The sequence below is a fragment of the Rhea americana genome, unplaced genomic scaffold, assembly GCF_003343005.1.
Source record: "Rhea americana isolate MKP2758 unplaced genomic scaffold, rheAme1 scaffold_443, whole genome shotgun sequence".
Taxonomy (NCBI): Eukaryota; Metazoa; Chordata; class Aves; order Rheiformes; family Rheidae; genus Rhea; species Rhea americana.
In genome coordinates, this window is record NW_028186583.1 from 54,126 (window position 1) to 69,243 (window position 15,118).

The 15,118-nt window shown below is 39.4% G+C and overlaps 1 protein-coding gene across 1 annotated transcript in view; it reads right to left on the reverse strand.

Annotated features, from left to right (window-relative positions):
• SMARCC1 (SWI/SNF related BAF chromatin remodeling complex subunit C1) overlaps positions 1-15,118 on the reverse strand; it is a gene marked incomplete at its 5' end in the record, with an annotated part of 101,025 nt that overhangs the window by 47,160 nt on the left and 38,747 nt on the right. Inside the window, 5 exons of the mRNA XM_085315922.1 lie at positions 3,851-3,910; positions 6,136-6,249; positions 6,611-6,764; positions 7,568-7,681; positions 13,719-13,790. Of these exons, the coding sequence (XP_085172048.1) occupies positions 3,851-3,910; positions 6,136-6,249; positions 6,611-6,764; positions 7,568-7,681; positions 13,719-13,790 (514 nt within the window). The remainder of the gene's footprint in view (positions 1-3,850; positions 3,911-6,135; positions 6,250-6,610; positions 6,765-7,567; positions 7,682-13,718; positions 13,791-15,118) is intronic.

Genomic DNA, 15,118 nt, shown 5'->3' on the forward strand with positions numbered 1-15,118 from the left:
ATACAATAAAAGGTAGAATTTGAAGCAGAAGTGCTACTCAGCTGTACTATGTCAGAGATCATGATGAGGGTATAAGAGACATGTTTGAATAGTACCTTCAGGCACAAAAAATTAACATGTTGGATGTTTCAAAGTTAATTATGGCAAGTARAACACAGAAACCAAGCCTGTCTCATGTGATAAGAGCTTCCCAACCAGGGAGTGAATATTTCCACAAAACATATTACAAGATGCATAATGCTTACGCATTCAGAAGACACTTGCCTGCAGGACTACATTTAAACCAGTCTTTTATCAGTACTAAAAGCTTAATAGAAAAATCAAAATCCATACAACAAGAAGAAACAAAGACCCCACACACCAGTGTTCTAAAACATACTGTTTTTTTCCACAGGAATCTTGACTTCACCAGCCTACATGAAAAGTGTTTTAGTGTTTTTGCAGCTGAAAAGCTACGAGAGCTCTTCCAAAACAAAACTTATCTACCTAAACAGGGCACTATGGCATGTCTAGGCTGTTGACAGTTCACTGAGGAAAAATGCAAGTTGCGAAGCATTTTCAAAAACATAAACAAAACTAGCTGAAAGGAAAGAAGTTTTTTTTTAAAAAAAAAAAAACGAAAGAAAAGAAAGAAAGAAAAAGAAAACCCACCCACAAGCATGTTAAGAGATCCAGTAGGTAATGAACAGATTAGAGAAAAAAAACAAGCTGCCTGCAGCAGGTGGAGTTCTTTGGTACCCTGATCTGGGTGCTTCAGCTTTACCTGGCTGAAGTTTAAGTTTCTTTTTCAAAACTAAGCGTCACTGCTTAAATTCAGCAGGAAGAAGGAAGAAACCCCAGCAAATCTCCAGMTGCTGCTAGTTCCCTGTACCTGCCTTTCCCTAAAAACACAGATTAGAYGGGCAAGTACCAGGCTAAGGGGACACCACGCTCCGCAGAGGTTAGCTGAATGGATAGAAAATGAGCTAGACAATATGAAAGGTTTAAAAAGCTCAATRGAAAGAAAAACTTGGGGAATGAACAAAGGACAAACCACACTGGGCTGTCTACCCCCATRCCCCAGGGACTGACACACCCCAGCTGCTCACGGAGCTGCTCTCCCGACCTCCGTCTGGTCCTGTGCAAGGTTTTCAAGCAATGAGAAACCACTTAGTTCACGAGGTCATACTCATGCTGAAATATCTGTTCAGCACTCATTTTGCTTTCTCCAATTTTATCTCAGTGCTACCAGTTCTGTGTCACTGCCTATCTATTTTTAATTACACTAGCACATTAGATTAGCTGCTTTCTTTTTTAATGGCAATGTAGTGGGTTTTGCTCATTCTCCTTCATTACTTGTTACTTTTTTTGTTATACAACTAAGTCTCACAGTAGTTGTCCTTACTATAAATAGCTGAAAATGCTCTTGAGTATGCAAGGATAGTAATCCATGGAGATACAGAGTAGTAGTGTCAAGGAAGACGATTCTGGGAGAGAAACAGGATTCCCCCCCATTCCTGCCCCCYAGTCATTCAGTCAACAGGCAGAAGGACAGTAATTACTTTAGATAAGATTTATTCTTTGGAACTTCACTGCACATATTTGCCCAAAGCTACTCTGAGGATTTAATTGGACAGAGCTGGCTCATTATAGTTGAATTACTTATGCTTGAACTGATGTACTCTCTTTACTGATTTATTCATCAGTTAAATCCAAGAAGAATGAAGAACAAATAAAAGTTGTTAGTTTAAACTCACATTAAATGAGTTTGCAAGCTCAAGACTTTGGCAATTTTTTTAATTTAAAAAAATGTATTTGGATTACTTCATTAGGCTACTTCTTTCCAYATATACCGTGGTAAGTTACAAATATATAAAAGAATGAACTTAAGTCAGTACTAGTAAGCAAAGAAATCAGCATGTTGAGATATTCATCTTATGTTTGCACCACACAAGAACAGCACAGAGCACATCTTAACTGTTTTCACTCTATAAGCAGAATTTTTCCACATCCCAATATAAAAATGTGGACTAAACAGTATGTATCAATCTAAGATAAAAATAAATAAATAAAAAATCAGTTTTGGCTATTTAATGAACATACTTCCATAYCATGAAGCCTGAATAGAAGTATGCTGCTGATTCGGTACTTCTGCTACCTTACAAAAGCAAAGCCGTATGTAAAATTAGAAGTTGAATATCATCAAAAAATGTCACAATCTGTTGTCCTTGCTTTTCCTCTTGAAATTYGTTAACTATGGAATGGGTTTACTGATGTAGGTAAAGTCAAAAAAGCCAGAACAATCACACCAGTTTCTTTATGCTCTCTGCAAGGACAAAAACATCTGGAGTTCTTTTAACAGAGGAAGAGTATTGTACCACTAACTATCCCAAGGCAAGTACAATTAGCACAGTATACTCAGAGAATGAATGAAGTTGAAATGAAGTTGATCCTACCAGAAAGATAAATTCAAGACTATAAAACTTCATTTAAATCATGATTTTAGTATTGCATCTTAGCCTTTCCTTTGCTTAAATTTTATCTGTTGCTATGAATGAGTACAAGCTGCTTTTGCTTATGATGAAGCACAGAAAAGTGTACCCATTTTAATTTTTTTTTAATTACTGAACACAGCATGAAGTAGTGCTTATTAAATCTAAAATGGTTGCCACTTTGTTAGGACCTTGAATTACATAAAAGGGCAGAAAGCCCACCTTTCCACCAAGAAAATGTTCCTGTAGAAGAACAGCTAGGTAGCAGACAACTCCCTTACCAGAAGTGGTGGCACATTATTTCAGGCCACCTAGATTTTTCTTCTGACAAAGTGCTGCAAAGCACAATGTTGGCCTGATATTAGTGAAAAAGGCTAGAACACATTTATGCTCTGCGTCTCATCTAATGGTTTTCATCCAAAACTGAAGTTTCAACACATCTGAGAATTATCCTGTCATTCAAGAGCTTTGGATTAAGCAATCTGGAGAAAAGGCCTGATCTAGTGTGCTACCAGTTCTTTGACCTCATTTTTACAGTGGCAAGATGATTTGATTCGTCTCACATCTATTTCTCATGGACCTCAGGGAAAAACTTAAAGAACACAAATACAATTATGTGGCAACAAGAAAAAGTACAAGCTCACAGCTCCGTTATCCCATTCATGTATAGGACTACTGAGTAACAAGCTTCCCTTATTAAATGGCAAGAGACAGAAAATAAAACTAATTTGTTTTTAAATAAATTTCAAAAATACATATTAGCAGTTTCCCATATACCCTATGGCATAAGCCAGGAACCTGTGAAGATTAGAACCTCTTGTTAAATTATTAGAATACTCATCACTTGAAGGGCATTTATTTCACGTTATGTTAGCATCTCCTGTGTGATGAAAGACCTCTCTGCACTGCAAGATCCATTCTCAAGTTTACACAAACACATAAGTTCTGGGTTGCAGATACAAAATAGATAGAATTGAACCTCTAAGGTACTTTACATGAAGTTCCTTCAGTATACAGGTTTTACTGCCATCTCTTCTTAGTAGTTGCATTCTGCTGGCCATGACTGTCTGAGAACAATGATATAGAGTTTGCAGGGACACCTACAAACTTTTACCAGTTTAAAACAAACATAAAGACGACAAACAAGCAGTCGTGCATACCTAAATACTCAGCCACTGCTCTCCTCCACTTAAATCAGCTGGTCTCAAGAGGTCACCTCCCCTTATAAATTTGCTTCTCTTATCCAGTTTCTGTAAGAGCATGGGAATGCCATTCAATTCTGCTTCAAATAAAATGACTAACCTATGTGCAGATTTTTAAAATGTGTAATATCCTATATGTTTCAGTTTCCTAGCCTTCATTTTTTATCATCAACTTACTTCTAATAGCAGCAATGTCTCTTGTTCTGTCCATTCTCTTCCGGCACTTGCACCTTTACTCTACAAAAATAGGAGAAAAATTATGAAATTCAATTTTCTTTGCACAGTACTTAAAAAAACACATTAAAAAAGAAAGGGAAAGAATCTGTTGTGATTTAGTACACTCTAACAGTTACTCTTCCCAATGTTACTACTTCAGCTAATCCATATCTGGTCATCTCATATAGCAGTTTGACTCACATGATTTACTACATAGCTAAATCATGCATGGAAGCATATACCTACAGCTTTCTAGGGTTGTTACAGATCCCATCTTCTCAAAAGGTCTAGGGGAACCTGTGACTCCTCTTTATTCCAAACTAAACCAAAGTGTTTTGGTATCCTTTTCTCCTTGCTTCCAGCTATCTTTGCTTGCACATACAGCCAGCAGAAATTTTCCTAAATAATAAAAAATGCTGAGGAATGCTAACAGGCTTCTGGTCAGCTTGACTGTGAAACGAAGTCCAGAGCATGGCAATTTCCACAGAACAGTCTACATTCACATTGAGGGACAGCAGCAGCTAATCAATAAGGGAATATCTAGCTACCTTCATCAGCCGCTGTGCAGGAGAGAGCGCCTTCTCTTAGTCAGGAACGTGCTATTATTCAACTGAGGCAATTCTGGGATTCTGTCAGCCTAAAGGGCACCTTTCTCAACAGAATAGGACTTACGCCAACAAAAATACAGCACCCACCAAACCTCTAGTATTACTTCTAAGACAGACAGACTGCACAGACGTGCACACTGGGTCTCCCAAAAAGGTTAATCTTGACTAAAGTCAGTAACTTAGACAAAATACTTCAAGAAAATGAAAAAGGTCTTAATGGATGAGCTTAGTTCTCTGAAAAGGCAAACGTAAGTACAACAAGATAATCTGTATATTTCGCAAATACGTGCTCCAAAGCTTACTTCTCCCAAATCTACAGCTTGTGAGTGACTCTTCAATTTCCTACAAGTTATAAAACTCCTGGAGAAAATTTCCTCTCAGAGGTTAAAAACACCCTAATTTATTAGATGGCAAAAAAAAGGCAATAAGCGGTATCACGTGCTTATGAAGGAACATTGTCTGGACTGGATAACTTGGTTTTAAAATCACCTCAAAAGGAAAAGGGTTATTTAGGATAAATAATATATTCTATCCCAAGCTGCATTTCAAATAGATTATTAACCCATAGAGAACATTAATAAAAGCGATCCATCCACCAGCTGATCAATTCTCAAACAGGCTGGCGTGAATGGACAAAATAGAATTGTTATATGCAAAAAAAAAAAAAAAAAAAAAAAAAAAGGTAAACTTCTGCAAGTAAATTAGCTCAAGTTTGAGCTCCAATTTGTTGTTTAGATGCTTATAAGCAGAATCAGAAAGTCTAGAACCAATAACAGATTTATGAATTTGGTGAATATATAAATCCTTTCTAAACTAAATGAAAAAGTCACTCTGAAATGTGATACGGAATCAGCCTTTATAAACGAAGGCCAATCTCTCAAACTGTTGCTTTATTTTTAATAGTTATCTCATGACCTCTTAGGACAATACACGCTGTAATTGCAGAAACCATTTATGTACAATTAGCCTCATGTCAGCCCAGGAGAGGCAATCAGCAGAGCACTGCAGACTTCTAGACTGCACTGCAGTAGTAAATGGGTATTCCTGCAATAGCTCCAAGCCTATCAGATATATGTGCCATTATCACGCAGCAGCAGGAGCAAATGCAACAGGTTATGGAAATCACTCACATCACTGCAATGGTATCCCACAACTTCACGTAACTACAGAATACATTGCAATGACAATACTAAGAAGTCCCTTGCAAAAGTTTTGTAACACCTCTTGAAATCAAGTAACTCTCTAGTTCTCAGTCAGGGAAATCCTGTTTGGACAGAGAAAGCAGGATAGTTAAAGAACTTGCTTAAAGACCTCAGTTTCTGCATAGAATCATTTGCCAGCTTGTTGATTCTGAAGCATTCAAGTACAACATGTGATACCATAACAAGAGTTCATTGTCTGAAGACTGATAGCATTGAGTACCATGGGATAAGTATATGTCTTTATTTCTGTAAAGCAGGTAATCAGCACAACTACGAGTGCACTATCTTAGTGTCCTACAGTAAGACCGAAGAAATCTAGAACAGAGATAGAAGAGCAACACAAGTACGTCACTGTCATCTAGCGGGGGACAGTTGTGAAAGAAGCCTCAGTAACAGCCACATGGTGAGAGGGAGGGTGGAATCGAAACATTCTTGCCTTTGCTAAAGTCTTTTTTGAATAAATGTCTGTGCGAAGCCCAAAGTTCTGCAGATCAGTAGGCTTCTCTTTGTTTTTCTCTGGGAAACTCAACATCTGCTGAGCAGCTGGAATCTGTGAAAAAACATTACAAGAGGAAGGTCAGGAACTGAAAGTTATTCAGTTTTCACACCAATGTTAAATAGAACAGACTGAACAAAAAAGCTGAAGATGACTCTATGGAGACATCCTTATGTAAGATTACTTGCACACAATACTAGCAGTGCTTGGAGGGTAGTAAGTGCATGATCATTCTCCACAGTGAGAAAGAGTAGAGAATCTGATTACCTGAAACTTTCAACCTCGATGGACAAGAAAGAAGGGACTATTTCATCAAAAAAAAAAAAATCTAGTGAGATGTTACATGACACTGGCTGGACCTACAAACTTTCCAGAACTTAAGCAAATGTACAGCAGTGTCATCTGCGGGGCTCACCTGTGGAGTGCGGATATGGAGAGGCATAAGTCCAGAGGGTGTATCAGCAAGCACGTTGAAGTGAGGAGTAGGGGGAGGGCCCATTGCCATGGGACGGCTTTCTGGATCCACTTGGTAATTAATAAGACCCCACTGCTCCAGAAAAGCGTGTACTCTGTGAAACAACATGACAACATGAACCAACACCTTGCTTGTACTTGACCTTGCAGGAAGGAAATAGCAAAAGACAAAGTTTTAAGAACAAGCTTCTGGGTCAAATATAAGTCCAGAATCTCCTATAATCCTTCACTAWTCATAAACAGGAATATAAGTTACATTATATGAGCTTTATGCAGACTTGCTAGTTTCATTTCATATTATATAAAACAAAACGTAACATTTTCAGTTGCAGATAACAGAACCATTACTTAATTCAGGCAAAGCAAAAAAGGCTGCAAACATGAAACCATTGCAGACAATACATGAATTATGAGGGCTGTCACACAGGTTTTTTTTGCTTCTCCCATCTATCTGTAACTGTTCTTCACTGAATATACATTTAGCAAGTTCCAAAATTCTAGGGCTCTGTTGCACCTCACAATTTAAGACTATCAGAACAGATGGAACAGACAAAACAGAATTGCAAAATAAGAAATTGGGAGGAAAACTCCACATATCAAGTGAACTGCAGACTCCAAACATCACTGCATGAGTTAACATCCAAACCCTGCTAGTACAGTTCAGTGAGCAAATGGAATAACACAAATGAAGGATAGTATAAAACAACCTGGTTATCATAAAAGGGGAAAATGGTCTGCTAGTCAGAAGCACAATGATTATTGCTAAAACGTTTCTTAACGTAGTGGAGTATTTTCACTTACAATGAGGCTGCACTTTCTGCTGAAGTAAAAGTGGTGGCTGAGACACCTATGTTTGTGGGGTTTTATTGTTTGTTTGGTTTGGTTTGTTTTTTTTTACCTCATGACAGCACACACATCTCCAGTCAGGTTCCTTCTGCAGGCAGTGCTGGTCAAGTACTCTTGAGGGTTTAAGCGATAGGTGTCAATCATGAAGTTGCGGTAAGCCAGATATCTGAAAGAAAAGACAATTGATACATAGTTAAGGCTGTACACTGATGTCTAAAATTTTAAAGTATATATTTTAGGACACTTCCTTTCCAAATGCCTATTATACTAAACAACAAGCAGACACTTGCAGCAAATTTTTTAGGGCAAAATATATTAACAAGCTACTATTATAAGCAACAAGTAGATTTTTTTAAAAAACATTCAATATCATAGAATCAGTAAGATTGGAAGGGACCTCTGGAGATCATCTAGTCCAACCCCCCTGCTCAGCAGGGTCACCTAGAGCATGTTAAGACAGGGTTGCAGCCAGGCGGGCCTTGAAGATCTCCAGAGAAGGAGACTCCACAACCTCTCTGGGCAACCTGTTCCAGTGCTCCGTCACTCTCACAGGGAAGAAATCCCCCCTCATGGTCAGGCAGAACTGCCTGTGSTTCAATTTCTGCCCATTGCCTCTTGTCCTGTCACATGGGACAACTGAAAAGAGTTTGGCCCCGTCCCCTTGACACTCTCCCTTCAGGTACTTGTACACATTGATCAGATCCCCCCTCAGTCTGCTCTTCCCCAGGCTGAAGAGGCCCAGCTCTCACAGCCGTTCCTCATAGGGCAGATGCTCCAGCTCTCTGATCATCTTCGTAGCCCTACGCTGGAATATGACCCATCCCTTTCAGATTGTTCTATTCAGAATTTTATTGGTATTGGATTAGCAGCACATTGAAGAACGCTTTAATTGAAAAATCACATAAACAGTTGTGGGCAAGTAAAACTCACAATTAAAGACCTCAAATTGCTACCACGACAACTTTTGAAAGTTACAACCAAAAGAGGCAGAAATAAATCTAGTACCAGATGTGTCAGAAGGTTAAAGAAAACTCCTTGAAACACCTGCTATTCCAGTGCTGACTGTACAAGGAGGAAAGCAAGCACCTACTCTTGTGCCTTTTCTGCAGCTCTACTATTTATGCATGCTACTTGCCAAGATCAGGAATATACAGAATATATACCTCCTCATTACACATAGGTAACAAATTTCTAAAAGACAGGCATCACTCCTTAGTGGAAATAAGCCAAATATAGATTGTCTTTTTCACATTACTCCAAAACACTCTGCAACTACATTTGTACCTTGAACACTAACCAGGACTCGCTCCACAGACAGCTAGCTGCTTTGGAGAAAAACAAAAGGTGAGAAAAACAAAAACTGAGAAGACAAGCTCTTTGAAAAGCAGAGATAAAGACTCTTCAGAAGTTAGCATAGCACTTCCTACCCACTGAGCTGGGAACAGTCAAAGTGGAAACTACCTCACCTAAGAGCTCCACACTTCAGTGCATAACAGTTCCAAAAAAGCATGTTTTGGGATCCTGCTCATTTCTTGGGTGGCAGACAACACTTCTCAATCTCTTTCTTTAAGTTTCTGGAATTAACCAATTCTTCTCAGTGCAAATTGAAAAAAAAAAAATCAAAATTATTGCTAGAATTGTCCTTCAGACAGAACAAAATCAATCTACCAACAAGCACAAATGAGGTTTCTATGCAAGGGCATGCTCAGGACAGCATACTGTAACCAGATTTCTGCCTCCTCCTTTTACAAATTGAAGACGGGGATAATGCCATATGTAGTGTACAAAAGCAGCCAGCACCCAATACACAAGAACATAAAACACACAGATAATGAAATGTCGTGTCTTTCAAAGGCAAAATGTAAGTAGATGTACACTGCAAGAACACATTATTGCCAAAATCCCACACATCTGCAGTTCTGATCAAATTATATGTGGAACTTCCTAGAAGAAATTTATGGGTCTAGGGTCCATGTTGAACATTGCTTTGTTACGCAAGAACAAAAAGCAGCTTCCTCAGAAGAACATGCAGCTACATTTTAAAAACGCTCCAGCAAAGAATTATGTTGCCACCTGCTTGAGGATGGGTACCTTAATGTGGTCTTAGCTGCAGGAACGGAGAATTTAATACTTATTAGTTAAGGTAACATTACTAAGTGAAGAGAGAAGCTTAAGACACAAATATATCTAAAGTTTATCCTGAAGGGAATCTGTTCTGAACAATGACCTGACCCCTCAGCTAAAACCTGTTAASAGCAAGAAAGATAGTCAACTAGTATTTAGATAAAATCCCTTCTGAGACATTCTCAACCCCTCCAGGCATTACTGTCATAAGAATGGACCTCCGTTAGCTTTTTAAGTAACACATTTTGTCTAGCCTAATGCTGGAGCTGTAGGCGTATTCACACAGAAGTAAGTTTTTACTTTATTAAAAAGAAAACCCAAAACCAAGAACACGCGCTACCCCTACAGTCCCTACGTAACAGCAGAAACGCACCTCTAAATAACCTAGAAGTTGGAAAAAGAAGAATCTCTAATTTGCTTCGTTCAGGGACAGGTCACCCACTGGTAGTGGCTACTTCAAGGCAACTATATCTGAAGTGACACTCCCTCCTTCCCCTTTTAGGGCACTCGTTTTAAGAGACCACACTATCTAATATTTATTCAAGTTTGCAACTTTAGAAACAAGACTGGTAACCCCTGAAAGATGTGTTCCTTCACAATTCAATGTTTCCAGCCTCAAACACCAGGTTCTAAAAACCCTGAAAGAGAAAAGACGCTGAGTAGTYGACCTTTTCGAGCATAGTATCAAACATTTTGGAATCACTGTGATGCAATTATAGTTATCTCAGCCACTTAAACAGATAGAGAGGTGGCAAGGAAAGGCCACAGACTTCAGAATCATTCAGTGTGCAAGAGACCTCAAGCAGTCTCTATGTCAACCTCCTGCTCAAAGCAGGGTCAACACTGAAGTCAGACCAGGTTGCTTCGGGCTTTGTCTAGCTAGGTCTTGAAAAGGCCAACGCTCTACATTCCTCAGCCTCCCAGGGCTCCCAATCCAGTGCTTCATCATTCTCAGAGTGAACAAATTCCCTTTTCAAGCTGGCCTTGTTTCAGTTTATGACTTATTTTTCATTCTCCTGCCACGCACCTTAGTAAAGAGCCTGGCTCCACTCTCTCAGAAACATCCTTGTGGGCACTGGGGGGCTACTATTAAGTCCTCCAGTCATTCTCTTCTCCAGGCTGAAAAAGCTCAGTTCCCTCAGCTCCCCTTCAGAAGATGTGTCATCCAGCCCCCTGACCATCCTGGTGGTCCTACACTGGAACATGTTTATCAACATCCTTCTTATACTGGAGAGCTTCAGACTGGATCTGCTATTCCATACGGTTTACCAAGGGCTAAGTAAGTAGGGGCTGGGGTAGGGAAAAAAATAAAAAGATCACTCTCCTTAATTCTGGTGGCTCTGCTCCTGTTGTTAGTGATGAGCATACTGGGCAATCACAAGCACCACAAAGCAACATTTCTACTCCATATCTTCCTTTATTAGTCTCTAATTTATACACTGCTGATCAAATTCATGCTTCTCCAATTTAGGGGTTCTTCATACAAAAGAGGGCCCATTCTTTAGCTTAACCTTCAACTTCACAGTGCAAGGATACAGCAAATTCTGTTACTGTATTATGCACTGTTTTACAAGTAGTATAACTGTTTGAAACCAATGAGACTTTCTACATCCCAAGCCCCAAATGCTAAGAAAGTAGCATACTGAAAACAAATTGGACCAAAAACCAAACTGAACCTCCTGCAGGCTGTATTCAATATTAAGAGAATTTCTAGACACTTGACCTTTTAAATAGCAAAAAAGCATCAATAAAAGAGTGTCTTGTAATAAATGTGAATTGAGAGCACACAGTGAGACTAGGCTATTTGCTTGTGAGCTTTTGCTGTCTTGGTTTTAGTTAACTTTTACTGAGTGGTTCCTACATCACAGAATGGTTGAGGTTGGAAGGGACCTCTGGAGATCATCTACACCAACCCTCCCTGCTCAAGCAGGGTCACCTACAGCATGTTAAGACAGGGCTGAATATCTCCAGAGAAGACAACTCCACCACCTCTCTGGGCAACCTGTTCCAGTGCTCCGTCACTCTCTCAGGGAAGAAATTTCCCCTCACGGTCAGGCGCAACTTCCTGTGGTTCAGTTTTTGCCCATTGCCTCTTGTCCTGTCACATGGGACAACTGAAAAGAGTTTGTCCCTGTCCTCTTGACACCCTCCCTTCAGGCACTTATCCACATTGGTAAGATTCCCCTCAGTCTTCTCTCCTCCAGGCTAAACAGGCCCAGCTCTCACAGCCGTTCCTCATAGGGCAGGTGCTCCAGCCCTCTGATCATCTTTGTAGCCCTACGCTGGACTCTCTCCAGTAGCTCCATGTCTCTCTCGCACTGGGGAGCCCAGAACTGGACACAGGACTCGAGATGAGGCCTCCCCAGGGCTGAGGAGAGGGGCAGGATCACCTCCCTCSACCTGCTGGCAACACTCTTCCTACATGACCTGATACAGCACACTCCTCAGCAGGCTGAAGTTGAGTTTTTAATTTCTGCCTCAAGATTCAAATCAGAAGCCTCACAAAATATCAGTCATGCTTGAGAAGATGAGATTCAAGCACAAAAATACTCTGAAGTCTGCCTTGCAGACTTGCAGTCTGCCTGCGCAACATAGGATGTCACCAAGAAACTGAGAAAGAACTCGTCTGAAAAACTTATGTATGAAAAATACATAGCTTTGCAGATATTAACACAATGTATTGGATATCACAAATTGTTAATTTAGCAGTTCATTCAAAAAAATGGATTAAAATTCCCCAGTCTGCTTCGCAACTAGCCCAAGATTTGGGATCAGAATAAACTGAATATAGTTAGCCTAGTTCCACAGTACAAATTGAAGACATACAATGGTGTTCAGATTTACAATCCCGTTTTGTGAACTGAGTTTTTAGGATTGTAGTTTTAATAAAAATAACACAAAGGCAATACTAGGCATTTGAACAATCTTTCTTTAATCCACATTTCAAAATTGCTCTGAATAACCAAGTTTGCTGTTATAACATAAGATTTTCAGAGAATGAGATGTACTTTTACTAATGCACATTCTAGGCTTGCAGGGCAAGCTGTAAGATTCCAAAGATAAGCATTGTGAAAAATCACTGTCTTACCTTGTAACATCTTTTAGTCAGATCAAAAGTTAATCATTCTACATATGAAAAAGCCTGCAATATTTCAAGACTGTATTCAGCATTTTGACAGTTTTCCTGAAGCAGTTTAAACAAACATGTYTGTATAATTTTGAATTAAGAATTGCTAAAGCTGTGCAGTAGATACCAGGTTCCATAAGGAGATTACACAGGTACAAACCTTGACCTAAATTCAGCTGAGAGAATTCCAGCCAGACTTAATTATTAAGTTCAGAATTAAAAGTCACTAGATGGTTTACTGTGGATATATAAAATTTTTTTTCTTTCTGCAATGTACAACTCCAGCTCTTTGATTCAAATCAAACTACCTAATCTTTGAAAGTCAAGTTAACATTTTTCTCAAGTTAGTATTTTTCTACATCTCAAGCCTGCATAAATTGAGAATCATTCTTTGGTCCTCAYCTGCTCATTCAGAATTACCTATCAGCTGCCCAGGGGACTATCTAATAGTCATTTATCCCACATATAACTGGAAAATCCATTTGATGCTCTCCCACAGCCTCCTATAACAAACTTGCTGTTTTAAATTTTGAGTCTCAAAAATACAGTGTGCAATCACAAGAGAGCAAGAAAAGTAAGGAGGATCATAAGTTTCTACATTATCAAAGAATTTTTCAGATGTCTACAAAAGATTACCATGTCTCATACTACAAAAAAAAATTTAAGAGTTTTTTCAATATTAGTTGAAGGAAAATAGTTTTGTTTGTGCTAGATACCTACTACTAGCTATTACTTCGATATCTACAAGTTTTATCTATAGAGCAGTAGAACACAGCCATTATCAATTTACAGGAAGTGGTTCTACAGTTGCTCTTTGCTTCTTTTATGCCCCAGGAGACAGTATCGGATTAACACATGCACAACTGAAGTGACTATAAGATTCCTGAAAGTGAAGTTTCCTTTATCTATCTTGTAGAACCATTTTATGCCTATATTTACATGTTTGACTTACATTTCTGGAGTCTTGGACTTGTTTTTTCCATTGAAGAATTCAGGAAGAGCACGACGTTCGATCACATGAATACTGTAAACACAAGTCAGATGACCAATACTTAATACAATCTTCCAGAGTACTCTACATACCCTTAAAGTGCACATCTCTATGAAGTACATTTAAAGTAAGGGTTACTTCTTAGATATCCTAATATTCTCACCTGACCCTTTGAAATTCAAGTATTTTTTCATCAGATAAGCAAAGCAAAAGAGGTAGTCCAAAGACTATTTGAAGTATCGTTCAGCTTGCATTAAATTAGTTATGAGTGGACATACTAAGGAAACAACTGGAGCTTGGGACTGCTACCGACAGCGAGTTGCTTACATTTTTACTCAGAATCAYGTTCACTCAGGTTTTGAACATYTCCAAGGATRGAGATTCTACCACCTCTCTGGGTAGCTCTTCCAATGTTCAACAGTTCTCACAGAGAAGACATTTTCTTGTGTTCTGATGGAATTACCTGTGTTTCAGTTCGTGCCTGTTGTCTCTTGTCCTGTCTTTGGGCACTATTGAGAAGAATCTGGTCATCCTCTTTACATCTTCCCTTCAGATATCTATATGCATTGGTAAGACATGTATCTGTAGGGATGTTATGGGACTGTGTGTCAAAAGCCTTCCTGCTGCTCTCCTCTCATCTATCCAACCAGTCACTCCAYTAGAGAAGGCYCTTGGGTTAGTTCAGCATAATTTCCCTTAGTGAATCCATGCTGACTACTCTGGATCACCTTCTTTTCCTTCACATTTTGGGAAACAGTTTCTAGGATGAGCTGCTCCTGACCACCTTCCTAGGGATCTGAGGTGAGGCCGACCGGTCTGTAGTTTCCTAGATCATCCTTCTTGCCCTTCTTGAAGATAGGAGTGATATTTACTTTCTTCTAGTCCTCAGGAACCTCCAGTTGCCACAGTCTTCCAGAAGTTTATCACAAGTGGCCTTGCAACAACACTGTCCAGCTCCCTCAGCACTCCCAGGTGCATCTCAATTCCTTTAAATGGTCTTTTACATGATTCTCCTCCACCAAGGGAAAGTTTTCGTTGCTCCAGCATTTCCCCACGGCTCAGGGGTCTCAAATGCCTGAGGACTGGTCTTACCAGTAAAGACAGAAGGTAAGAAGGTACTGAGCACCTCATTCTTCTCCATGTCCTTTGTCACCAAGTCCTTTGCCACACATACAGGAGTACGCCCACATTTTCCCTGGACTTCCTTTTGCTGCTGATGTACTTGTAAAAACTTTTCTTTCTGCCCTTCACATCTCTCACCATATCTGGCTCCAGAAAAGGCTTTGGCTTTCCTAACCACACCTCTGTACATTCCGATAACATCTCTATATTCCTCCTGGATCACCTGTCCTTGTTTCCTG